Here is a 27,357-nt window from a genome sequence, read left to right as displayed (position 1 = left end):
GCTGTCAGGAAGTTTCTCCTTAGTTCTAGGTTGCTTCTCTCCTTGGCTAGTTTCCATCCGTTGCTTCTTGTCCTGCCTTCAGGTGCTTTGGAGAATAGCTTGACTCCCTCTTCTTTGTGGCAGCCCCTGAGATACTGGAACACTGCTATCATGTCACCCCTCGCCCTTCTCTTCGTTAAACTACACATACCCAATTCCAGCAACCGTTCCTTATATGTTTTAGTCTCCAGTCCCCTGCTCGGTCTCTCTCTGTCCCTCCTGACCACTCCGGAGGACCCTTGGGGAGAGATTGGGGGGGGGAGACCCTGGAGGGGAGCTGAAGGGACCGGATAGAGCCAGGATGAGATTTAGCCACCAGCAGAGAAGCTTCCTTTGACGGGGCTTCTCCAGGAGCCTTGTTCAACTGCAGATTTCTTTCACTGGAAGAAGAATTTCGTGTGGATCCAAAATAGGCCCCGCATTATTGACCTCAGAATCCGATGTGGGCCAGATTGCCAGAACTGGCTGAGTCTCTTGTCTCTCTTCTCTTCTCTCTCTCTTCTCTCTCTCTTCTCTCTCTCTCTCTCCCTCTCTCTCTCCCTCCCTCTCTCTCTCTCTCTCCCTCTCTCTCCCTCTCTCTCCCTCCCTCCCTCCCTCTCTCTCTCTCTCTCTCTCTCTCACACACACACACACACACACACACACACACAGAATCCGATGTGGGCCAGATTGCCAGAACTGGCTGCATCTCTTCTCTCTCTCTCTCTCTCTCTCTCTCTCTACCTCTCCCTCTCTCTCTCCCTCCCTCCCTCTCTCTCTCTCTCTTTCTCTCTCTCTCTCACACACACACACACACACACAGACACACACACACAGAATTCGATGTGGGCCAGATTGCCAGAACTGGATGCATCTCTTCTCTCTCTCTCTCTCTCTCTCTCTCTCTCTCTCTCTCTCTCTCTCTCTCTCTCTCTCTCTCTCTCTCTCTCTCTCTCTCACACACACACACACACACACACACACACAGAGAGAGAATCCCATGTGGGCCAGATTGCCAGAACTGGCTGCGTCTCTTGTGACACACACACAAACACACACAGACCCTCCAGAGGAGAGGATGATGGATGATGGTTTGGGTGGAAGCGAGGGAAGAAGCAGCAAAACTGCACTTGGGCAAAGATCCAGCCCCGGGTGTGAAGGACACACACACACACACACACACACACACTCCAGAAGAGAGGATGATGGTTTGGGTGGAAGCGAGGGAAGAAGCAGCAAAACTGCACTTGGGCGAAGATAATAATAATAATAATAATAATAATAATAATAATAATAATAATAATAATAATAATAATAATAATAATAATAATAATAATAATATAAAGTTGGAAGGGACCTTGGAGGTCATCTAGTCCGACCCCCTGCTCAGGCAGGAAACCCTAGACCATTTCAGGCAAATGGCTGTCCAGTCTCTTCTTAAAAACCTCCAGTGTTGGAGCATTCACCACCTCTGCAGGCAGGTGAAGGACACACACACACACACACACAATCCAGAGGAGAGGATGATGGTTTGGGTGGAAGCGAGGGAAGAAGCAGCAAAACTGCACTTGGGCGAAGATCCGGAGGCGATGCCGGTAGAGAACCCCCCCCCCCAAAAAAAAAGCCACCGCGGAGCTTCAGTTTCCACCCAGAGGCCGGAGCAGGAGGCAGCCCCGCCCGGGCACAGCAGGGCACTCTTCGCATGGGCAGAGGAACCCGGGAGGCGGACGCCCAGCGGAGGAACGAGGAGTCCCGGCTGGGAAGGGAGGGGAAGGGGAAGGGAGGGGGGAGGAGGAGCTGAGGCTGCTAAGGGGCGGGGCTGTAAGGAGGGGGCGGATCCCAGGCGGAGAGCAGAAGCCCCGCCCCCACCTCGATCCTCCCACTCGCTGGATCTCCGCTTCTTTCCGCGTGTCTCGCTTCGCCCTGGCAGGATCGGCGCTGGATCCCTGGGGAGTGGCTTCTGGATCCCGATCCGGGCAGTCCTGGCTGCTCTCCTCCCTCCGGCCTTCGGGGCGCCCCTCCCGCCAGGAGATCTTTTCCCCGCAAGCAGAAAGGTAGCTGGGGATCCGCCTCTTCGTCCTGCAGGGTTTTCCTTGGGGAGATTCGGCTCTGGCGTCGCCTGCGGGGAGCGGATCCCTTCCCTTCCCTCCAGCGGAGCAAAGGGGGATCCCTCCCTGGGCTGGATCTGCCCCCTCCTCGCCCGGCAAAGCCTCCCCGCGGGGCTTCGGGTGGATCCGCGAAGGAGCTTTTGGGGAAGTTGCTTTCAGGAGGTCTCTCTGTGGTCCGTTTGAACAGGAACCCTCTCAGCTTCCCTTTTTCTCAAGCGCAGCTCCCAAAACGGAGCTTTAATAGATTTATTGAGATATGTAAGGCGGTATTAAAACGTGCTGAGCTCGTTGTGGCAGCGAGGGGAGTCTTTTTGGGGGGAAATCAAAGGTTTAAAGCAGGGGTCTTCAAACTTGGCCCTTTTATGACTTGTGGACTTCAACTCCCAGAATTCCTCAGCCAGCATGCCTGGCTGAGGAATTCTGGGAGTTGAAGTCCACAAGTCATAAAAGGGCCAAGTTTGAAGACCCCTGGTTTAAAGGTTTAAATTAACTGAATGGACTTCAAGTTGTCTTAACCCGCAAAAAAAAAAAGATCCTCTTTCTTTGAGCTCAGCGTAGTGAAAGGCTAAAAATAAAAAATAAAATTTTTTTCCTTTGTATGGTAATGTTTACTTTGCTTCCGCTTTAAAAAAAGCCGAGGAGAATTTCTAAACTTTTATGATTTTTCTTGTTTTACCCAGAAGAGGCTGTGATGTGGCAGCCCCTTCTTGGGGGGTTGTTTTTCAAAGCACCACCCAGGAAGTTTTCAGGCTGGTCTTGCGAGCAGGTAATAAAAACAAGCTGATGGCCAAAAAGCTGCCTTGCGTAATTGTAAATATTTTTACGAAACACCTGCCTGGAATCTTCTCTCGTGGCCTCCCAGCCTCCAAAAAGAGCAGGAAAGTGCAGCAATTTCCACCCATGCTCTGCCCCATTTGATCTCTCTCATCTCCCTTTGAGTTTTCTTACTCACAACTCTGCCTTGGACTTCACTTTGCTGGTTTTCTTCCATTTTGGCTCATCAAGATCTTCTTGAATCAAAGACTCCATCTCCATTATTTTGTAGCCTCAGCTAATAATTCCAATAATTCTCCAGATTATGTTCAGCGTTATTCTTGGAATCTGGGCCTTTCTCACTTCTCTTTGCAGGAGCCCAGTGAGGATGTGGCCGTGAGCTCCACAGAGGAGAAGGGGGATGTTCTTGAATCGGGACCCTCCAACCTTTGGCCGGGACTCCGTAACAGAGAATTTGGAAATCGTGGCCCAGTTGGAGAAGCAGCTTTCTGCACAAAGGGCCAATCGGTGTGGAGAGAGAAACCGGTCAATGGTGACTGACGGTCATCCCTGGCCTGGACTTAGAGGGGGAACAGGTGACCCAGAGACCTCTTAGCTGCAACTTTAAAGGTGAGTAACAAATCTTGGTTAAATCTTGGTTTGGAGAATAAGCATATTTTTTTTTTAAAAAAAATCTTTATTTGACAGAACAGCAATTCAGACAAATTAGGATTTGCACCCAAGGTGCTGGATGCAGGCATAATGTAGTTCCCACTAAAGATTAAAAGTTGAGTGTGTTTCATCAGCCAGTTAGGAATCCATCTGGTGGTGATTCTTTCAATCCCACATTTTTCTATCTTACCAAGAAGTTTTATTTATTTATTTATTTATTTATTTATTTATTTATTTATTTATTTATTTATTTATTTATTTATTTATTTATTTATTTATTTATTTATTTATTTATTTATTTATTTATTTATTTATTTATTTATTTGGCTGTGGTCTACTTTGTCACGTGCCTTGATCATCCTGTCCAGGATCTTCCCACGTACTGATGTAGGGCTAATTGATCTGTAGCTTCCTGGATGCATTATTCACCTTTTTTGTAGTGTTTTATAAACTATACAAAATGTGGCCAGGATCAAGAAGTCATGATCAGATGGAGCTCATAAGTGCAAAAGTAGGAAGAAGCAGGAAAAAAGGGATAGGAATCAGAAATGGGTTTTTTACACTGGCCTGAACTCTCTTTCCTTCCCTTTTGCTTATGTGATGTCTTCGTTTTGGGTATTTCATAATCATAATAGTTAGGTTGGAAGGGACCTTGGAGGTCATCTAGTCCAACCCCCTTCTCAGGCAGGAAACCCTATACCATTTCAGACAAATGGCTGTCCAGTCTCTTCTTAAAAACTTCCAGTGTTGGAGCATTCACCGCTTCTGGAGGCAGGTTGTTCCACTGGTTAATTGTTCCAACTGTCAGGAAGTTTCTCCTTAGTTCTAGGTTGCTTCTCTCCTTGATTAGTTTCCATCCGTTGCTTCTTGTCCTGCTTTCAGGTGCTTTGGAGAATAACTTGACTCCCTCTTCTTTGGGGCAGGCCCTGAGATATTTGGAAGACTGCTCTCATGTCACCCCTCGTCCTTCTCTTCATTAAAATAGACCTATCCAATTCCAGCAACGGTTCCTTATATGTTTTAGCCTCCAGTCCTCTAAACATCTTTGTTGCTCTTCTCTGCACTCTTTCTAGAGTCTCAACATCTTTTTTACCTCGTGGTGACCAAAACTGGATGCAGTATTCCAGGTGTGGCCTTACCAAGGCGTTGTAAAGTGGTATTAATATTTCAAGTGATCTTGATTCTATCCCTCTGTTAATGCAGCCTAGCACTGTGTTGGCTTTTTTGGAAGCTGCAGCACACTGCTGGCTCATATTTGAGTGATTGTCCACAATTTAACGTAGTTTGTCCGGGACCTGTGACCACAGTTGGCACTGGAACCTTTGGTCATTGATTACCTGGTTTACAAGATGTCAGGTGAGAGCTTGGTTCAGTGACTGCAATCCTGTCCTCTTAGATGTGGCTGTTAAGCGATTTCACATGTCCTTAAGCAGACGAGTCCCAGGTAAGGAATGTGGGGTTGTCTGAAGTGGGCAGGAGAGACCATGTGAGTCCCAGCACAGGCCACGTTTGACTTCAGGGGGTCCTGGAGAAGCTTACAGATGCTTTGGGACACCTTGCTTGGAAACGGTATGGAACATGCGGCTTGGAGAAAGGTGTAAGGGTGCAAAGGCCTCTAGTATGGGGATTAAGGCCGCATTTGTCAGTGGCAGCGGTGATGCTGGCTAAAGTCCGGTCCTAGGGTCAGTGGCCACTGGCTGAAATGGCTGAAGGCTCTAGGCCTCCACTTAAGGCCCAGCCCGGTCATTGCTGTCAATCAGGGCTGCTTTCCATGGCCTGGATAGGGTGACTCAGACTTCCATGGGTGGATACAGCTTGTTGTGATTCAGGGTCAGCCTGTGGGTTCGGCAGTTGGGTCGGATGACTCAGAGGAGGAGGAGGGGGGTGTTGAAGACCTTGCTGAGGGGGTTGAAGATCTTGCTGATGAGAGCCCTCAGCCAGGCCCCTCCCACTTGGTCACCACGGAGACCCAGCTGTGTGAGTCTGACAGCGTGGATGAAGATGACCCACAGCTGGCCCTGTTCAAGGACGCCCGACGCAGGAGGCAGTCAATTAGGAGTAAACAGAGGAAGGCAATGGGGCTTCTCGGAAGGAGGCAGAGAGAAGCCACGCCCTGAACTCTAAATAAGGGGAATGTCTGGGAGGGCTGGTTTGCTGAAGGCAACCGCTCGGATAGTTCATGTTTCTTAAAGCTCCGGTTTCTTGGTTTGTCTTGTTCCGTTTGTTTTTGTAGTAATAAATTTGGTAGGCGTAATTCCAGCCTCTTGCCTTCTTGAAAAAGGGGTTGTCCCTGCCTTTTCTGCAGGGCCGGTAGCAGGCTGGTACAGAACACAGCTGTCCATCCCACTCCATCACCCCCAAATGCATGGGTGACCTGTGCCTTGTCTCCAGGACCAGCCCCACCCCCCAGACACCCCCACATCCTTTGCCTGGGCCTTCTTCCACTTTAGAACCCTGAAGGATTGTAAGCAGGAGTGTGGGATTGTGGCTGTAAGTGAAGTGGCCATCTGACCCCTCACATAATTACTGCTTCACTGAACCACCAAGATTCCAGTCCCGATTTTCGTCCTAGGTTGAGGACTGTCTAAAGTTTCAGAGCTTCTTTTTCACCTTGTCATAGGGCGAGAACCAAGGAGGAAAAGAAAGAGTCAATGAAAAGCAGGCGAGTTTGCCTCCGAGGGGATGTGGCGTTACCAAATCAATGGAGATTTTGTCTGGGGTGTCCTGCGGACCTCTGACCACTGCAGAGGGTTGGAATGGAAGACCTTCATGCTCCCTTAGAAGGCTAAAATTTTGTGACTCTTTACCATTCTGAAAAAGAAATATTATTCTCCTCTTCTTTTTTGTTCCACCAGCAGGAAAACAAAGGTGACTAAAGATTGACCTGCAAGCCAACTATCAACAGATAATAGAAAATCGGCGGAAGGTAGCAGTTGCCAAAAGACATGGAGCAACTCTTGGATGCCCCGTCGGACACAAGCAGCACTTTGGAAAACCACGAAAGAACCCATGAATGCTCGGTGTGTGGGAAATCCTTTGCTCGCCGATCCCTCCTCTTGACCCAGAGGAAGTTCCATGTGGGAAGCGGATCCAGTAAAGGTTTGGAAGGTGAGAAATCCCTTTTCGGAAAAGGTGCCAGAGATCCCAGAAGCCCGCGCAGACTAAAGCCCTATAAATGTGAGCAGTGTGACTTGTGTTTCCCTCAAACGTCACAGCTTCTTATGCATCGGAAAATCCAGCCTGGGGAGAAACCTTATCAGTGTCTGGAATGTGGGAAATCTTTTCTGCAAATAGGAAGACTTAAAATCCACGAGAGAATTCACACGGGGGAGAGACCTTACACGTGTTGGGAATGTGGGAAGAGCTTTTCTCAGAAGGGCGGGCTTAGGGCCCACGAGAAGATTCATGCAGGAATAAAACCTTACAGGTGCTTTGAGTGCGGAAAATGCTTCAGCGAGAGTTCATCTCTTCGGAAGCATTGGAAAACACACACAGGGGAGAAAAACGAAAAGTGCCTCGAATGCGGGAAATGTTTTACCTTGAAATCGTACCTGGTGCAGCACCAGAGACGTCACACCGGAGAGAGACCCTATGAATGCCCAGAGTGTGGGAGACGATTTGTACATTCTTCTGAATTTCAGAAACACCGGAAGAGGCACAAAGGGGAGAGACCCTACGAATGTGGGGAGTGTGGGAAAGGTTTTCTTACTCGAACAGAGCTTCAGGTTCATCAGAGAATCCACACAGGGGAGAAACCCTATCAATGTGGGGAGTGTGGGAAATGCTTTGCCAAAAAAGAGAACCTTGGAAGCCATCGCCGAGTCCACACAGGAGAGAAGCCATACAGGTGCCTAGAATGTGGAAAATGTTTTGTAAGGAAGAGGAACCTTTGCAGACATCATGAAACCCACACAGGGGAGAAGCCATATCAATGCATCGAATGTGGACGGTTTTATCACACTGCATCATCCCTTAGAAGTCATGTGGAAACTCACACAGGGGAGAGAAACCACAAATGTTTAGACTGTGGGAGAACATTTGCTCATTCATGTTCCCTCATACGTCACAGCCAAATCCATATAGGAGACAAGCCCCATAAATGCTTGGAGTGCAATAAATGTTTTTCTCGCAAAGATTCTCTTTTGATGCATCATCGAACCCACACTGGAGAGAAACCCTACAAATGTCCGGAGTGTGGGAAATGTTTTGCTCGAACTTCATTACTTCGCAGGCACACCGGAAGTCACACAGGGGAGTCGCCTTACAAGTGTGCAGAGTGTGAGAAAACGTTTCCTTCTAAATCTCAGCTAAAAATGCATCAGAAAGTCCATCGTAGAGACAAACCCCTTCAGTTGTGAAGGATGCGGAAAACACTTTTTTAAACGTCACATCTTATAATTCACCAGCAACATCACACAGTCCCAGAAGGGAAATCCTACATTTGTTTTGGTGTGGGGAAACCTTCACAATCGGGAAAACAGCGTGGCAATTTTTTGTCCCAGTTTCTTGTGCTATTTGTGCACCAAAGCATCCACACAGGAGAGATTCCACAAATGCTTCAGGAGAAATCCAAATTTTATTTCTGATTTTTTTACTTTTCATTTTGGATATTAAGATTTTGGGGTCCAGAAGAGAAGGAGGAAACTCCGATTAGACGCCTCAGATGAAATTGCCTTGTGATTTCCTTGCATCTATAATGGCAGGGAGATCCCATTTTCCTCTTGAATGTGTATTTACCTCCCAGCCAGCCCACAGCCCAAGGACCTCCTAGTGGTCTCCCATCCAGCACTGCCGAGCTTTCCTAGAGTGGCCAGGGGTGGCTTCTTAGCTGAGACAAGCACAGTGAAAGGGAGGGTCCCTGGGTCTGGCAAGATGGGGTTAAGGCAAGTCTGGGGTCCAGTTAAAACTCAGGAGCTTCTCGGAGAAAAACTGCAAAGAGGGAAAGAGTTTGTGCTGAGTGACCGAGAGCCTTTTTGGGCAGGATTAACTAATCAAGGAAATAAATAGAATCACGGAATAAATATCCTACAGCACCACAGAGAGAAGCCTAGGGAAAAGAAGAGCATTTGCTGATAATTCAGGCGTAATTTTGGAAAACGTTTCGTAAGGAACAAAGGAGCCTTGGTGGAGCAGTGGGCTAATGCCTCCTTAAGTATCACCAGCTGCCTGCAATTAGTGCAGGTTCGAGTCCCACCAGGCTCAAGGTTGACTCAGCCTTCCATCCTTCCGAGGTAGGTAAAATGAGGACCCAGATTGTTGGGGGCAATAAGCTGACTTTCTAATAATGCCGCTTGGGGTGTGTGTGAAAGCCCTAATAAGCAGGCATATACATAGAATGAAGGCTATTGCTAAGCACGTTGATTTGTGCTTTAAATTGTAAGCCGCCCTGAGTCTTTGGAGAAGGGCGGGATATAAATGGGATTTAAAAAAAGTATCAATGGAAAAATTAATATTTTTGTGTTGGTCCTTACCTGGTTTTAAAATTAACAGCTGATGGCAAACAAAATATGAAGATGGGAGAGGAAGTGGAATGCACGGGGAAAAGTGTTTTGAAGGAATGAGGCAACAGTAAGAAACTTAGGCATTATTAACTAACTTGATGTTGAACATGATAACAGCAGCACGGTTACTGGTGGGACAATATTGGAAGAAGGATAGTTTGCCCACTATAGAAGAATGGGTGTTTAAAGTTTCAAATCTTGCAGAAATGTCTAAGATTTCTGCTTATTTGAAAGAGCATTCACAGGAAAGATATATTTCAGTTTGGAGGAGATGGATAAATTATATTCAGAACAAATATGGGACTAAAAAGTTCCATTTAGCTTATGAGTAGATTTTAGTGGGATATTGTTATTGGTACGTTGTTGGTAGTTATGTTAAAGGGGAGTTAAAGCACATTATGAATTTGGTTAATTGTATATTATGCATAATTTTTATTTAGAATATGATTATTGTAACTATAATCCTGTATTTAGCTCTGGGAAGTGGGGGGAGGGAAGTGGGCGGGTTTGGGGTGGGAGGGATTTGGGGATATATTGTAAAAATTTATTTTTGTAAAACTCTTTAATAAAAAAAAGAAACTGGCATTATTTAAAAAAATACAAATTGTTTGTCAAAATAATTAGGTATGTTGCGTGGGATGAAATCAAGAAGGATGTTAATGTGGAATTTATAACTGTTGTTGGGGAGAATTTCTGTGATTAAAAAGGAATGTATTACCTACATTCATGGTGTTTCTGTTTTAAAGAATACCTCTCTAAATAATAGGTGCACCCCTTAAGGCAGTTGTGTCAAACTGCCGGCTGGCTGCGTCGTGGCAAAACCGCATCCGCCCGATTGCCGGCAATGGCAAGAAAGGCACGATACGTTGCGACAGGTCACATGACGTTGCAAGTTTGACACCCCTGCCTTAAGCAATCTAGGTTTATATGCCGAGAGAAAAACCAGGGTTTGAATTTAAAACTCTTCAGGATGCAAAGAAAATAGGATAGTCTGATTGGGAAATTCGCCTTTGCGGCAAAAATTATGAGTTTTGCTGAGAAATCAGAGAATTTTAAAATAAGAAGAGCAGGAGCTGAAATTTGGGTGGCCTGGTTTTTATGTGGTACAACTTCAACAATCCTCGTGTTTTTGTGACTTTCTGACAAGTCAAGGGGGAAGCCAGATTCATTTAACAACCGCGTTGCTATTTCAACAAGTGCAGCGATTCACTTAACAACTTTGGCAAGAAAGGTCCTAAAATGGGGCAGAACTCACTTTACTGTCTCGCCTGGCAATAGAAATTTTGGGCTCTGTTGTGGTCGTAAGACGAGGACCACCTGTGTGATGAAATGGGCCAAAGGTTTTGGTTATTTTGTGCCATCAAGTCTCTTAGCAACTGCATGATAAATCTTCTCCAGAATGATCTCTATCCCCAACTGGATCCTTCAGGATCCCCAGTGGTTCCCCCCATCGGAACTTTGGGAGAAGGGCGGTATACAAATAAAATTATTATTATTATTATTATTATTATTATTATTATTATTATTATTATTATTATTATTATTATTATTATTATTTACCTGGATCCACCCCCCCGGTTGCCCTCTTCTTCTCATTCCTTACGACCACAATTCAGCCCAAAATTTATGCTGCTCAGTGAAAAATTTGTTAAGTGAGTTGTGAGCTTCCCTCCATTTTACGGACATTTTTGCCACCGTGGTTAAGTGAATTGCTGCAGTTGATCAGTTAGTAACCCGGTCGTTAAGTGAATCCGGCTTCCCCATGGACTTTGCTTGTCGGGAGGTTGCAAAAGGGACACAGCGACCGTCATAAGTTTGAATCAGTTGCCATGCATCCGAAATTCAGAAGTCTGTTTCTTGCCGTCGTAACTTTGAGCGGTCGCTAAATGAGACTTAAGTCGAGGATGGCCTGGGGTTTTGCAGTTATCCTTGTTCCGTAAGCCAAAAGGGATGAAATGTTTTGGGCAGAGGCTTTCATGAGGCAGGAATTCCGGAAGGAAGGAAGGAAGGAAGGTGGCTAGCAAGGCCCAACAGAGGCTTCACTTTCTCAGGGTCTTGCGGAAGAACAGGGTAGAACAACGGCTAATGACCCTCTTTTACCGGTCTACTATAGAGAGCGTCCTCTCGTATGGTATTGTGGTTTGGTATGCTGGTCTGACAGCCGCGGATAGGAAATTATTACAGAGGGTAGTGAGCACAGCACAAGACATTGTGGGCTGTTCCCTGACACCACTGGATGACCTCGTCAGGGCCCGCTGCCTTGGAAGAGTGAGGAAAATTCTCAGGGACGAGTCACACCCTGGATGGTATCTCTTTACTAGTATCTCTTTACTCTCCTACCATCCGGAGGAGTATAGCCAGCCGTAACAACAGGCTGAAAAACAGCTTTTATCCGTGGGCTGTTAGGCTTTTAAATGGGACATAATCTCTGTGAACGTATGCAGAATTGACTTGGGAGGCCGGTGTGCGGCGTAGTTGGTTCACATGGTGTGGTAGGATGGAGGGTTTGTTGTCACTGTGTGTTGGGGGGGAGGGAGCACGGGGGGGGGGGAGGCTCAGCTAATCTCAATGTACACATGTTGTACTTTGACAATAAAGGTTTATTTATTAGTTGGGAGGAGAAGAGAGGAAGAACAAGTTGACAGATGAGAAGAAACTTGGAAACTACGTCGGCTTAAACGTGACAGCGCCCACGAGGAGGGGGATCTGTAACCCCTTTGCACTGCGAGGATCTCCCTGCTCGGTCTCTCTCCGTCCCTCCTGACCACTCCGGAGGAACCTTGGGGAGATTGTGGGGGGGGGAGATCCTGGGGGGGAGCTGAAGGGACCGGATAGAGCAGGGGTCTTCAAACTTGGCCCTTTTGTGACTTGCGGACTTCAACTCCCAGAATTCCTCAGCCAGGCATGCTGGCTGAGGAATTCTGGGAGTTGAAGTCCGCAAGTCACAAAAGGGCCAAGTTTGAAGACCCCTGGGATAGAGCCAGGATGAGATTTAGCCACCAGCAGAGAAGCTTCCTTTGACGGGGCTTCTCCAGGAGCCTTTTTCAACTGCAGGTTTCTTTCACTGGAAGAAGAATTTCGTGTGGATCCAAAATAGGCCCCGCATTATTGACCTCAGAATCCGATGTGGGCCAGATTGCCAGAACTGGCTGCGTCTCTTGTGACACACACATTGCCAGAACTGGCTGCGTCTCTTGTGACACACACACACACACACACACACACACACACACACACACACACACCAGATTGCCAGAACTGGCTGCGTCTCTTGTGACACACACACACACACACCCCAGATTGCCAGAACTGGCTTTGTCTCTTGTGACACACACACACACACACACACACACCAGATTGCCAGAACTGGCTGCATCTCTTGTGACACACACACACACACACACACACACACCCCAGATTGCCAGAACTGGCTGCGTCTCTTGTGACACACACACACACACACACACACCAGATTGCCAGAACTGGCTGCGTCTCTTGTGACACACACACACACACACACACACACACACACACCCTCCAGAGGAAAGGATGATGGTTTGGGTGGAAGCGAGGGAAGAAGCAGCAAAACTGCACTTGGGCGAAGATCCGCCCCGGGTGTGAAGGACACACACATACACACACTCCAGAGGAGAGGATGATGGTTTGGGTGGTAGCGAGGGAAGAAGCAGCAAAACTGCACTTGGGCAAAGATCCGGCCCCGGGTGTGAAGGACACACACACACACACCCTCCAGAGGAGAGGATGATGGTTTGGGTGGAAGCGAGGGAAGAAGCAGCAAAACTGCACTTGGGCGAAGATAATAATAATAATAATAATAATAATAATAATAATAATAATAATAATAATAATAATAATAATAATAATAATAATAATAATAATAATATAAAGTTGGAAGGGACCTTGGAGGTCATCTAGTCCGACCCCCTGCTCAGGCAGGAAACCCTAGACCACGGGTCAGCAACCCGCAGCTCCGGAGCCACATGCAGCTCTTTGAGCCGTCTCCTGCGGCTCCCAGTCGCCCGGTGCGCGCGCACCTCTTTGAATGGGCAGTGGTGTGCGCGCACCTCCGCCAGAACGGGCAGTGGCGCCGCTCGTTGAGAAAGCTGCCGTGGCCCGTTTGCACAGCTGCTGCGTTCGTCCATGTTTGGCAAGCGCGGCAGGTCTCCCAACGAGCGGCGGCGGTTTGGAGAGTGCGCGCGCACCTCTCCAAACCACCGCCGTCCCGTTTGGGGGTCTGCCGCACTCGTCAAACATGAACGAACGCGGCAGGTCTCCAAACGGGACGGCGGCGGTTTGGAGAGGTGCGCGCGCACTCTCCAAACTGCCGCCGTCCCGTTTGCACAGCTGCCGCATTCGTCCATGTTTGACGAGCGCGGCAGGTCTCCGAACGGGACGGCGGCGATTTGGAGAGGTGCGCGCGCACTCTCCAAACTGCTACCGTCCTCTTTGCACAGCTGCTGCGTTCATTCGTGTTTCTTTCAAACACGGAGGAATGCAGCAGCTCTGCAAACGGGGCGGCGGCAGTTTAGAGAGCTGCATTCATCAAACGCAGAGATTTGGAGGTCCCAGGAGAGGGGGACGGCGCTCAGGTGGCTCCGGCAGTGCCCGGGCCGAAGGCGCCGCTGTAACCCAGTGCCCGTAGCCTGCGAGTCCGTCTCTACCCCCCCCCCCCACGTAAGCTGGCGGCACTGGGCAGCGACAGGTGCGTGCAGCTCAGGATGCGGTGTGGGTGTACGGAGTGGTGTATTTTTTGCTTGTTTTGCGCATGCATGTGCATGCCCACTTGCGCGCACACAGTTTGCGGCTCCCACTTTTTTCTGTGTATGACGAACCGGTTCCGAGTGGCTCTTTTGCTGTTTCGGGTTGCTGACCCCTGCCCTAGACCATTTCAGGCAAATGGCTGTCCAGTCTCTTCTTAAAAACCTCCAGTGTTGGAGCATTCACCACCTCTGGAGGCAGGTGAAGGACACACACACACACACACACACACACACACACACACTCTCTCTCTCTCTCTCTCTCTCTCTCCAGAGGAGAGGATGATGGTTTGGGTGGAAGCGAGGGAAGAAGCAGCAAAACTGCACTTGGGCGAAGATAATAATAAAATAATAATAATAATAATAATAATAATAATAATAATAATAATAATAATAATAATAATAATAATAATAATAATAATAATAATAATATACAGTTGGAAGGGACCTTGGAGGTCATCTAGTCCAACCCCCTGCTCAGGCAGGAAACCCTAGACCATTTCAGGCAAATGGCTGTCCAGTCTCTTCTTAAAAACCTCCAGTGTTGGAGCATTCACCACCTCTGGAGGCAGGTGAAGGACACACACACACACACACACACACACACACACACACACACACACACACACACCCTCCAGAGGAGAGGATGATGGTTTGGGTGGAAGCGAGGGAAGAAGCAGCAGAACTGCACTTGGGCGAAGATCCGGAGGCGATGCCGGTAGAGAAACCCCCCCCCCCAAAAAAAAAACCCACCGGGAGGGATCCATAGGCTGGGAAAGGCAGAGGGGGGGGACGGAGGGGGGGGCGGGTAAAGGCGTTTTGGGACTCGGCTTCTCCATCCCCCCCACCCGGGCAGGGAGGCTCCCCCCCCCCGGGAAGGGACCCCGGGCCAGCCCCTCCCTCTCCGTCCCCAGTCGGGCTCCGCAAACAGCCAGCCCGGGGGGGGGGTTGGTTTAAGGTTATTCCTGTCGCTCCTGGCTCCCCCCCCCCAAAAAAAAGCCATCGCGGAGCTTCCGTTTCCACCCAGAGGCCGGAGCAGGAGGCAGCCCCGCTCGGGCACAGCAGGGCACTCTTCGCATGGGCAGAGGAACCCTGGAGGCGGACGCCCAGCGGAGGAACGAGGAGTCCCGGCTGGGAAGGGAGGGGAAGGGGAAGGGAGGGGGGAGGAGCTGAGGCTGCTAAGGGGCGGGGCTGTAAGGAGGGGGCGGAGCCCGAGAGGAAGACAGAAGCCCCGCCCCCGCCTCGATCCTCCCACTAGCTCAGGGGTAGGCAACCTCGGCTCTTTGACGACTCGTGGACTTCAACTCCCAGAATTCCTGAGCCGGCCATGCTGAGGGGAAAGGGAGAGGTTTCCAAGCTGAGCCTTGCTGGCTCAGGAATTCTGGGAGTTGAAGTCCACGAGTCATAAAAGAGCCAGGTTTGCCTACCCCTGGCCTAGGCCGCTTTATGACTCGTGGACTTCAACTCCCAGAATTCCTGAGCCAGCCATGCTGAGGGGAAAGGGAGGGGTTTCCAAGCTGAGCCATGCTGGCTCAGGAATTCTGGGAGTTGAAGTCCACGAGTCATAAAAGAGCCAAGGTTGCCTACCCCTGGCCTAGGCCGCTTTATGACTCGTGGACTTCAACTGCCAGAATTCCTGAGCCGGCCATGCTGAAGGGAAAGGGAGAGGTTTCCAAGCTGAGCCATGTTGGCTCAGGAATTCTGGGAGTTGAAGTCCACGAGTCATAAAAGAGCCGAGGTGGCCTACCCCTGCACTAGCTGTATTTCCGCTTTCTTCCGGGTATCCTGCTTCGTCCCGGCAGGATCGGCGCTGGATCCCTCGGGAGAGGCTTCTGGATCCCTATCCGGACAGGTGTGGCTGCTCTCCTCCCTCCGGCCTTCGGGGCGCCCCTCCCGCCAGGAGAGCTTTTCCCCGCCGGGAGAAAGGTAGCTGCGGATCCGCCTCTCGGTCCTGCAGGGATTTCCTTGGGGAGATTCGGCTCTGGCGTCGCCTGCAGGGAGCGGATCCCTTCCCTTCCCTCCAAGGGGGGCAAAGGGGGGGATCCCTTCCCCGGGCTGGATCTGCCCTCTCCTCGCCCGGCCCCTTAGGCTCCCCGCGGGGGCTCCGGGTGGATCCGGGAAGGAGCTTTGTTGCAGTTGCTTTCAGAAGGTCTCTCTGCGGTCCGTTTGAACGGCTTCCCTTTTCCTCAACTGCAGTTGCAAAAATGGGAGTAAACGAAGCTTCGAAACATCAATTTGTATTTACTGTTTTTAGTGGGCATATATTTAATTTTTTTTTGTAACTTTTTTAACTTTGTAATTTTTTTTTATTCTTGCCCTGTTCACCGCCCTGAGTCCTTCGGGAGAAGGGCAGTATATAAATAAAATTATTATTATTATTATTATTATTATTATTATTATTATTATTATTATTATTATTATTATTATTATTATTATTTATTGAGATTGGTAGTCTGCTGTTAACACACCCTGACCTCATTTGCAACGGGGGGGGGCTGGAGGGTTTGGGGGGGGAAAGAAAGAAACAAATTTAAATTAATTGAGTTTCGTGCTGTCTTAACCCACAGAAGAGATCCTCTTTTCTTTGTTGCGCTGCCCGAAAGGCGAAAAATAAAATCCTTCATTCATTTGGATGCTACTCTTTACTTTGCTTCTGTTTTTTTTTAAAAAAAATGGGTAGAATTTCTAAACTTCATATTTTCCTCCTTTTGCTCCGAAGAGGCGGTGATGTGGCTGTGGATGTTTTCCAACAAAGCACCAAGGAATTTTTGAGGCTGGTCTTGTGGGCAGGTAATAAAACAAGCTGATTGATGGCCTGAAAGCAGGACAAGAAGCAATGGATGGAAACTAATCAAGGAGAGAAGCAACCTAGAACTAAGGAGAAACTTCCTGACAGTTGGAACAATTAACCAGTTGAACAACCTGCCTCCAGAAGCGGTGAAGGCTCCAACACACTGGAGGTTTTTAAGAAGAGACTGGACAGCCATTTGCCTGAAATGGTATAGAGTTTCCTCCCTGAGCAGGGGGTTGGACTAGATGACCTCCAAGGTCCCTTCCATCTTCTTCTTCTTCTTCTTCTTCTTCTTCTTCTTCTTCTTCTTCTTCTTCTTCTTCTTCTTCTTCTTCTCCTTCTCCTTCTCCTTCTCCTTCTCCTTCTCCTTCTCCTTATTATTATTATTATTATTATTATTATTATTATTATTATTATTATTATTATTATTATTATTATTATTATTATTATTATTAAAGACTGACTTTCCTAATTGTAAATATTTTTTGAAACACCTGTCTGGAATCTTTGTGGCCTCCCAGCCTCCAAAAAGAGCAGGAAAGTGTAGCCCTTTTCCCACATGCTCAGCCCCATTTGATCTCTCTCATCTCCCTTTGAGTTTTCCAACTCACAACTCTGCCTTGGTCCCTGTTGGACTTCATCTTGCTGGTTTCTTTGATTTTGGCTCATCAAGACCTTTTTGAATCGCGATTCTATCTCCATTATTTTGCACTGTGAACAATTACATATTCTCATCTCTCTTCCAGGTAATTTACAGATTATGTTCAGCATTACTGTCGGCATCTGAGCCTTTTTTCATTTCTCATTGCAGGAAACCAGTGAGGATGTGGCCATGAGCTCCGCAGAGGAGAAGGGGCCTTCTTGGATCGGGACCCACTATCCTTTGGCCAGGACTCCGTTCTAGAGAATTTGGAAATCGTGGTCCAATTGGAGAAGCAGCTTCCTGTACAAAGGGCCAATCGGTTAAGGAGAAATCAAACTGGTCAGCAGTGAGGGTCATCCCTGGCCTTGCGTCAGAGGGGGAACAAGTGACCCAGGGACCTCTTAGCTGTCGCTTTAAAAGTGAGTAAACAAATCTTGGTCAAATCTTGGTTTGGAAAATAAGCATTTTTTATTTTTATTGGAAAAATGAGCAAAGTAGAAAAATTGGGCTTTGCTTCAAAGGTGCTGGATGAAGGTATAATATAGTTCCATTGAGGTCCTCACGCTGAGTGCTGTTGGTCAGCCAGTTAGGAATCCATCTGGTGGTGATGCTGTCTATCCCACATTTTTCTCTCTTACCAAGAAAGTGGCTGTGCTCTGTTTTGTCAAGTACCTTACTGAAGCCCAAGTATATTATACCCACTGAATTTCGCTATTCCACTGTTTTAGTCACTTTGTCAAGGAATTTAATAAGTTTTGTCAAGCGTGATCTCTTTTTGACATAGCCATGTTGGCTATGTTTCTGGGCTTTCTGGATTATCTTTTCCGGGATCTTCCCGGGTACTGATGTCAGGCTGATTGGTCTGTAATTTCTGGGATCTATTTTTTCCCCTTTTTGTAATATTTTATAAAACATACAAAATGTGTCCAGGATCAAGAAGTCATAATCGGATGAAGCTCATGAGTGCAAAAAGTCAGAAGAAGCAGGAAAAAGGGATAAGAATCAGGAATAACTTGCTTACACTAGCCTGAAGTCTCTTTCCTTGCCTTTTGCTTATGCAATGCCTTAGTTTTGGGTATTTCCGGTACTTTGTCCTGGATTTATGACTACAAATGGCACTGGAGTTTTGGTCGTTGAGCAAATTAGAGCCTTGGTGGAGCAGTAGGCTAATACCTCCTTACGTAATACCAGCTGCCTGCAATTATTGCAGGTTCACATCCCACCAGGCTCAAGGTTGACTCAGCCTTCCATCCTTCCGAGGTAGGTAAAATGAGGACCCAGATTGTTGGGGGCAATAAGCTGACTTTGTAATAATGCCACTTGGGGGGGGGGCGAAAGCCCTAATAAGCAGGCATATACGTAGAATGAAGGCTATTGCTAAGCACATTGGTTTATGCTTAAAATTGTAAGCCGCCCTGAGTCTTCGGAGAAGGGCGGGATATAAATGGGATTAAAAAAAAATATTAGTCATTAAGTAAAATGTAAACAAGAGAGCTTGACTCGGTGACTGCAATCCTGTACTCCAGGTGGTAGGTTGTGTCATTAAGCAGATGAAGTCCCAGGTAAGAAATGTGGGGTTGTCTGAAGTGGGCAGGAGAGGCCTTGTGAGTCCTGGCACAGGCCACGTTTGACTTGAGGAGGTCCTGGAGAAGCTTAGAGATGCTTTGGGACACGTTACTTAGAAACATGTATGGAACATGCAGCTTGGAGAATGGCGCAAGGCCGCAAAGGCCTCCGGTCCGGGGATTAAGGCTTCATTTCTTTTCTTTTTTAAAAAAAAAACACCAGTTTTTATTAATTTTCCAGTTTTACATCCAAATATTTAGGAAGCAACATGGTCATTATGTAATCAATAGTCCAATAACAAGATCTTTTGTACATGTCTCAGGTTACTTCATCAAAAATTCCCTATTTCCCTTAATTACTATATCACATTCAAGTTAGTACATTTCTAATTATAACACGATCAGTTAAAACATGCATCAATATATTTTTTCTTACAGATATCCATGTCCTGTTTTTAAATTTTACCTAATTTCAATTACAGCATTCCAATTTGGCCTTCAAGGTCCATAATATTTAGATTTCGGGTAACCCGAATTTCCCTTATTTCATTACATAGTAGTTGTCATATCTAAAATACACATATTGCTTACTTAATTATATTCTTATTTTATTTCACAGATATATTCTATTTCTCATCCTAGTACCTCATCATTTACTAATAAAGTATCCTGTATTGTCTCAATCCATCATTCAAAACTATATTCTAATAGCTAAATTTCATTTCCCTTGCAAATCTAAATCCTAAATATTAAAACAATATCTTTTAAAGTCTCCCTTTAGCCCAGACATGTCAAACACAAGGCTCGGGGGCCGGATCCGGCCCGCGAAGTGGTTTCATGTGGCCCGCGAAGCCATCCTGGAAACAGTGAGGGAACGGTCCCCGCTGCCTTGGCCCTGGCCCAGAGACCCTCCTCCTGCCAGAGACCCTCAGATCTGTCCCACTCCTGCCCAGGCCCCCATAGGCACCCTTGATGCCAACGATGTAGAGCTGGCCACGCCCACCCAGTAGGCCACACCCACTCCAACCACACCCACCCAGTAGGCCACGCCCACCCAGGCCATTACCCACCTGGCCCCCTGAGGGCAACCGCAATGCTGATGCGGCCCTCAATGAAATTGAGTTTGACACCCCTGCTTTAGCCCATTAAGTGAAGTTTTAGGCTCTTCCATTATAAATTTTTTAAAAATCCCATTTTTTAAGTCTAACTCTGGCTTTCTTTTTTTTGCCAAGCAGGCTTCCATACCAGTGCCTTTAAATCCTCAAGTGGATCTCCCTTCATTCCTACACGTTATTTGAATCAAGGGAGACCATCCAGTTGTCAATTTTTCAAAGGAACTGGCCCCTTTGTAATCATTAAATTGTTGCCCCAATAGTTCAAATCTTCATGTTTGGTTTAGTTAGTATATTGGTCGTCAGTTCAGTCTGGTCGTCTTCTGGTTTCATCTGGCTTGGGTAAGAAGTCGTGTCCAATGTTGTAGTTGTTTGGTTGTGTAGATTCTCAATATGCTGTATTTGTTGATTTTTAGCACCCTCTATCTTAGTGTTGCTTTCTTCAGCTTCTGTCGCTTTTTGAATTTATTTATTTATTTATTTATTTATTTATTATATTTTTATACCGCCCTTCTCCCGAAGGACTCAGGGTGGTGTACAGGGCAATAAATATAAAAACGAAATACAAAAGTTAAAAAACAATTAAATATTATGCCCGAATATAAAACAGTAATTAAAAGACATATTAAAACCCCAACCCTAACCCATCAAACCAGGTCAGATTGCTCGAATAAATAAGTTTTTGGATCGCGCCGGAAGGAGCGAAGGTCGGGGGCTCAACCGGCAAGCGGTTCCACAGGTCTGTAGATTTTTTTAGTTGAAATCAAGGTTTAGCTATCAAAATTCTCAGTGGATTGTATTTGTTGTTCTTTAAAGTCCTCTGTCTTGATGCTAATTTCTTCCTCTTCTGTTGCTTTTTGGATTGTAAGTTCATCAGTTGAAATAAGGGCTTCAGTTTGTAAATTTAGGCTGGCACCTTTGTCTTTCAATCTGGAATTCATTAGTTCAGTAGCTTCAAGGATTTTTTCAAGAATATGCTTATAGCTAAGTTATGAGTAGTATTCTTCCATTTCTAAGGTGTTTACAGATAGTCCTTTAGTGGAGGCTATTTTTTGATAAGAGTCAGTGAATGTTCACCTCCACTATTCCTAGGAGTTGTTTTCACCGTCCAGCTGTTTCAAGTTCTTATCTTTTTTTAGATAATGGCAAGGATAAATCTAGGCTGTAAGCAGGTCTCACAGTCAAAAAAAAATTCACTTGCTATACCAGGCTTCACCACAAGATGTCCCTGATAGCATGTAATTTTTTTTTCCAAACTCAAGCTTTTATCGAGGTTTTTTTTTCCAGCTTAACAAATAGATAAGGTAATAGGAAATTTTTGGGACTCCAAATATCTAAAAGGTGCAAGTCCAATCATTTAGTTGTTTAGTTTAGTTATTCTTTTCTTTTGTTTTCTGAAGCTTTAATTCCCCAGGTAGGCAAATGCTGCCATTCCAAAGGGGGGGAAGAAATTTTCAAAACACTCCCACAGAAAAGTAGTTGGGGATAAAAGAAATGTAAGGTAAGGTTTCACCCAATTCCTCCGTGTTGCTTTCGTTGTGCTTGGTGATGATTTTGGCTTTTGGATGGTGATGGCTGGTGACGGCCGATCTTTTCTTCATTGATCCAAAGGAGCTACTCCGGATCAAATGGAAGGGCTACTGCCCTTCCGCGATCAGTCGGAGGTCCTCCTCATGGTCGTCGCCCCTCCAAGGCGACTTTCGACCCTTTTCAGGGTCTCCCAACGGAGGAAAACCAGGCAGCGGAGAGAGCACTCTCCTCGCACGTCTGCCGGTGCTGCGATCGCAAACCGGAAGCCAAGGCCTCATTTCTAAGTGGCAGCAGTAACAGTGGGCTGAAGTCCAGTCGTGGGGTCAGTGGCCACTGGCTGAAACAGTTGAAGGCCCCAGGCCTCCATTTAAAACCCAGCCCCAGCATTGCTGTCAATGGGCTGCTTTGCATGGCTGGACTGGGGGTGACTCAGACTTCCAGGAGTGACTGCAGCATTACATCTACTTTAGCACCCCCAACTCATGGGGGGGGCTGTTCCAAGTCTCCAGAAACAACCACCCCCCACACCTCCGAGACACTACCATGTCCCTTGGCTGGGCCTTCCTCCATTTAAGAAACCGTAAGATCACTTAATATCCGGAAAGAGGAGTTTGGGATTACGGTTGTTGAGAGAAGCAGTCGCCTGACCTTTCATCTAACCACTGCTTCACTGAACGACCGAGATTCCAGTCCCAATTTCGGTCATAAGTTGGGGACTACCTCTACATTTCGAGCTTCTTTTTCACCTTGTCATACGTAGGACAAAAACCGAGGAGAAAAGTTTAGAGTCAATGAACAGCAGAAGAATTTGCCTCCTACACATGTGGGAGTGTCAAAAATCACTGGAGATTTTGTCTCGGGTCTACTGAGGACCCACATCCCATTCTGGGTTAGGAGGTGAGACTGGAAGATCTTCAAGGTCCCTTCCAAATCTAAGATGTTGTGATTCTCTCTGTGTTTTTTTTTTATTCTTGTATTCTTTTTTTCCAGAAGGAGAACAATTGCGACCAAAGATTTACCTGCAAGACAACTATTAATAGATTGTAGAAAGTCAGCCCAGGGCAGAAAGCATCAGAAGGGATGGAGGCTGGGAAACTCTTGGATCCCCCATCAGACACAAGCAGCACTCCGGAAAACCAGAAAAAAACACATGAATGCTCAGAGTGTGGGAAATCCTTTGCTCACAAGAAGGTCCACGTGGGAAGGGGATCCAGTCAAGGTTTGGAGGGTGAGAAATCCTTCTCTGGAAAAGACGCCAAAGATCCCAGAAGACCCCCCGGCCAAGAACCCTATAAATGTGAGGAATGCAACTTACGCTGCGGTCAAACGTCACGCCGTCTTACACATCAGAAAACCCACACTGGAGAGAAACCTTATCAGTGTCTGGAATGTGGGAAATCTTTTCTTCAAATAGGAAAACTCAGAAACCATGAGAGGACTCACACAGGGGAGAAACCTTACAAGTGTTGGGAATGCGGGAAGAGCTTTTCTAGTCTTGGAAGTCTTCGGCTTCATAAAAAGACTCATGCAGGAATAAGACCTTACAGATGCTTTGAGTGTGGGAAATGTTTCACCCAGAGTTCAGCTCTTCGGAGACATGAGAAAACACACGCGGGAGAGAAAAATGAAAAATGCCCTGAATGTGGGAAATGTTTTACCTTGAAATCATACCTGGTGCAACATCAGAGAATTCACACTGGAGAGAGACCCTATGAATGCCCAGAGTGTGAGACCCGATTTGTGGATTCTTCTAAGCTTTGGAGACACCAGAAGGGGCACAAAGGGGAGAGACCCTATCAATGTGGGCAATGTGGGAAATGCTTTATCCAAAAATACCAGCTTAGAAGGCATCAGAGGGTTCACACAGGAGAGAAGCCATACAGATGCCTAGAATGTGGAAAATCTTTTGCTCAAAAGGAAAACCTGTGGGCACATCATAAAACCCACACAGGGGAGAAGCTATACGGATGCCTAGAATGTGGAAAATCTTTTGCCCTAAAGGGAACCCTTTTGGCACATCAAAAAACCCACACAGGGGAGAAGCCACATCAATGCTTCGAATGTGGACAATTTTATTCTTCCACATCAAACCTTAGAAGTCATGTAAAAATTCACACAGGGGAAAAAAATTACAAATGTTTAGACTGTGGGAGAACATTTGCTCATTCATCTCACCATAGACGTCACACCCGAATCCATACAGGAGAGAAGCCCCATAAATGCTCAGAGTGCGATAAATGTTTTTCTCAAAAGAATACTCTTGTGATACATCAGCGAATCCACACTTGAGAAAAACCACACACATGTCTGGAGTGTAGGGAATGTTTTGGTCAACCTTCAGCACTTCGCAAGCAGGACCTGAAGTCACACAGGGGTGTCGCCTTACAAGCGTGCAGTGTGTGAGAAAACTTTTTATTGTCAATCTCAGCTAAAAATGCATTAGACTGGAGGCTAAAACATATAGGGAACGGTTGCTGGAATTGGGTATGTGTAGTTTAGTGAAGAGAAGGGTGAGGGGTGACATGATAGCAGTGTTCCAATATCTCAGGGGCTGCCCCAAAGAAGAGGGAGTCAAGCTATTCTCCAAAGCACCTGAAAGCAGGACAAGAAGCAACGGATGGAAACTAGTCAAGGAGAGAAGCAGCCTAGAACTAAGGAGAAACTTCCAGACAGTTAGAACAATTAATCAGTGGAACAACCTGCCTCCAGAAGTGGTGAATGCTCCAACACTGGAAGTTTTTAAGAAGAGACTGGACAGCCATTTGCCTGAAATGGTATAGGGTTTCCTGCCTGAGCAGGGGGTTGGACTAGATGACCTCCAAGGTCCCTTCCAACTTATTATAAAAGTCCATAGTAGAGGTAAATATTTTCAGTTGTGAACAATGTTGGATTTTTATTTTTTTTGAAAAGTGACACCTTGCAATTTGCCAGGAATTTTACACAGTGTCAGAAGGGAAAACCCACCATTGTTTGGCGTGGAGAAAATGTTTTCCTTAGTCAAGGAGTCTCAAATCCCATCCCAGATCACACAGTGAAGCGAAAGGGCGTAAACATTGGGAGCGTGAGGATCTTTTGTTCACAAAGCGGGATTAGTAAGTGACCAGAATGATTCCATAAAAGTGTCATAACTGTGTGTGGAGTTTTGCAAGCTACAGGTAGTCCTTGACTTACGACCACAACTAGGAAGGCACTTCCGGTCATAAATTGCTACTGTCCTAAGTCGAGGCACCCAGATGTTTTTGTTAATTTTTTTTTCCTACGCCTTTTTTGGTCAGTGAGGAGAACTGAAGGTTTAGAGAAAAAGGGGTGACAGGAACAAGGAATTCCAGACGGAAGGTGAAATTGTGGCTGAGTCGTGAGAAGAAGGGCACGTTCCCTGAAGGGAAGAAACTGGAAATGATGTTTGCTTAAAGGTGACAAGCTTCCATGAAGGTGGAGGAAACCTCCTCCAAAATCTGTGGGTGATCTGTCAGATTCTGCTTCAGTTTCCGCGCCCACCTGGCCACGTCCACCCAGCCACCACTCGTCCCATTCCCCCCACCAGGAAAGGGTCTTCGCCAGTGGTGTGTGTGTGTGTGTGTGTGTGTGTGTGTGTGCAACAGGAAAGTCGCACTTCCTGGGTCCCGATAGATGGCAAATTGTAACCATCCAGGGTCAGACTCAGTTGTTAGTTTTATAATGGTTTGTCTCCCCATCTTCACCTGCTCCTTGCAAGCGAGCGAGGGCCCTGCCAGCCACGCTCACCTCAAACGAGTTCTGGTCTCGGGACGTGGGTTTGAATTGTTTTACTTCTTGAATGCGCGCTCCTCAAACATGTCTTGGTGTCTCCATGGACATTGATGCATGCCTTTGTACACCCATATCAGATTTTTTTTTCAACCTCGACAACTTGGAAGATGTGTAGATTTCAAGTCCCAGAATTCCCCAGCCAGCGTGAATTCTGGGAGCTGAAGTCCACACATCATAAAGGTGATCCAGCTCGAGAACACACTGCTCTGTATGCAGGATAAGGATTCCCAATCAGCTCCACCTGTCTAATCTGGGACAGTCAGTATGGTCTAGTCCAGGGGTAGGCCACCTTGGCTCTTTTATGACTCGTGGACTTCAACTCCCAGAATTCCTGAGCCAGCATGGCTCAGCTTGGAAACCTCCCCCTTTCCCCTCAGCATGGCTGGCTCAGGAATTCTGGGAGTTGAAGTCCACGAGTTATAAAGCGGCCTAGGCCAGGGGTAGGCCACCTTGGCTCTTTTATGACTCGTGGACTTCAACTCCCAAAATTCCTGAGCCAGCATGGCTCAGCTTGGAAACCTCCCCCTTTCCCCTCAGCATGGCTGGCTCAGGAATTCTGGGAGTTGAAGTCCACAAGTTATAAAGCGGCCTAGGCCAGGGGTAGGCAACCTTGGCTCTTTTATGACTCGTGGACTTCAACTCCCAGAATTCATGAGCCAGCATGGCTCAGCTTGGAAACCTCTCCCTTTCCCCTCAGCATGGCTGGCTCAGGAATTCTGGGAGTTGAAGTCCACGAGTCATAAAGCAGCTTAGGCCAGGGGTAGGCCACCTTGGCTCTTTTATGACTCATGGACTTCCAACTCCCAGAATTCATGAGCCAGCATGGCTCAGCTTGGAAACTTCTCCCTTTCCCCTCAGCATGGCTGGCTCAGGAATTCTGGGAGTTGAAGTCCACGAGTCATAAAGCGGCCTAGGCCAGGGGTAGGCAACCTTGGCTCTTTTATGACTCGTGGACTTCAACCCCCAGAATTCCTGAGCCAGCATGGCTTAGCTTGGAAACCTCTCCCTTTCCCCTCAGCATGGCTGGCTTAAGAATTCTGGGACTTGAAGTCCACGAGTCATAAAAGCCAAGGTTGCCTATCCCTGGCTTAGTCTTAGGAGAAAGCAGGATGAGGGGAGGAAGGAAGATGCCTCTGGTTGTTTATTCAGTGATAAAGTGTTGATGTTGAATATGGTTGCTGAGGATGAAGAGGGAAAGTTTCTTTTTCCTATTATCTTTTTTGGAGGGATTTTTTCTTTTTTCCCCCTATTGTCTTTCTCATGTTTCCACACACAAAAAGCATCTTCACACATACATACTTGTATTGTTTCTTTGTTGGATCTCCGAATATAATCCTTAATAAAGTTATTCTTGGAAAAAATCAACAGGACTGTTTTCAGGTGTGAAAGGGGGAGGCTCAAAAAACTCAAAATGGCCGTCACATTGTGCCGTAGTGTTTAGTGAAAATCCTGATATATTTTTTTTAGCTCTGTTAGGTGAGGCCTTTTAAAATGGTCAGAAGTTCAGTTGCCCAATAACTGCTGCCCTCTTGATTCTTTTGACTCCATCCTGTCTCACTGGAGAATTTTGACTTCTGGTGTTGAATTGAAAGATGTAGATTTCGAATAGAACTTTAGTCAAAATGTCTTGCAGGGATTTGGATGGGCCCCTGCTCTTAAGGGCAGATCATTGGCTACTTCAGGTGCCTGACACACTCGTGATTAATTGAACCACATCTTAGAAAACTCATTGTAGGTCACAGGAAGTGCAACTTTGTCTTATGTAATCAGTTCAGTGCAAATTATAAATTTTTATTTTTATTTATTTATTTTAATCCCATTTATATCCAAAGGCGGGGGTCCCTTCCCCGGGCTGGATCTGCCCCCTCCTCGCCTGGCCGAGGCTCCCCGCGGGGCTCCGGGTGGATCCGGGAAGGAGCTTTGGGGGAAGATGCTTTCAGAAGGTCTCTCTGTGGTCCGTTTGAGCAGGAAGTCTCTGGACGTCCGTTTCTCTCCATTTCTGCAAGTGCAACGTCCCTCTGGAGATCCTCCGTCATTCAGGTCATGCTTGTCCCTAAGGCGCTTTTTTTTTCTTCTTTTTTTTTAAACGGCAACTTT

General features: G+C 46.9%; 1 protein-coding gene across 7 annotated transcripts in view; it reads left to right on the top strand.

Moving 5' to 3' along the window:
- LOC310636521 (uncharacterized protein) overlaps window positions 1-24,138 on the top strand; it is a 194,046-nt gene extending 169,908 nt beyond the window's left edge. Inside the window, exons 2-4 of one of the 7 annotated variants that reach the window (XM_083356443.1) lie at window positions 16,552-16,829; window positions 17,433-17,683; window positions 22,462-24,138. In XM_083356443.1, the coding sequence (XP_083212569.1) occupies window positions 22,552-23,760 (1,209 nt within the window). In that variant the 5' untranslated portion in view covers window positions 16,552-16,829; window positions 17,433-17,683; window positions 22,462-22,551 and the 3' untranslated portion in view covers window positions 23,761-24,138. Of the gene's footprint in view, window positions 1-1,911; window positions 2,073-3,201; window positions 3,510-6,406; window positions 9,141-16,551; window positions 16,830-17,432; window positions 17,684-21,341; window positions 21,443-22,461 lie in introns of those variants that run through there. The other 6 variants (XM_083356439.1, XM_083356444.1, XM_083356442.1 and 3 more) reach the window with 6 other exon arrangements.
- The last annotated feature ends 3,219 nt before the right edge of the window (window positions 24,139-27,357 follow it).

This window comes from Vipera ursinii (genome assembly GCF_947247035.1).
Source record: "Vipera ursinii genome assembly, chromosome: 2".
Classification (NCBI taxonomy): Eukaryota; Metazoa; Chordata; class Lepidosauria; order Squamata; family Viperidae; genus Vipera; species Vipera ursinii.
Note: the sequence above shows the minus strand (reverse complement) of the source record. Positions and strands in the feature narration are given on the sequence as shown.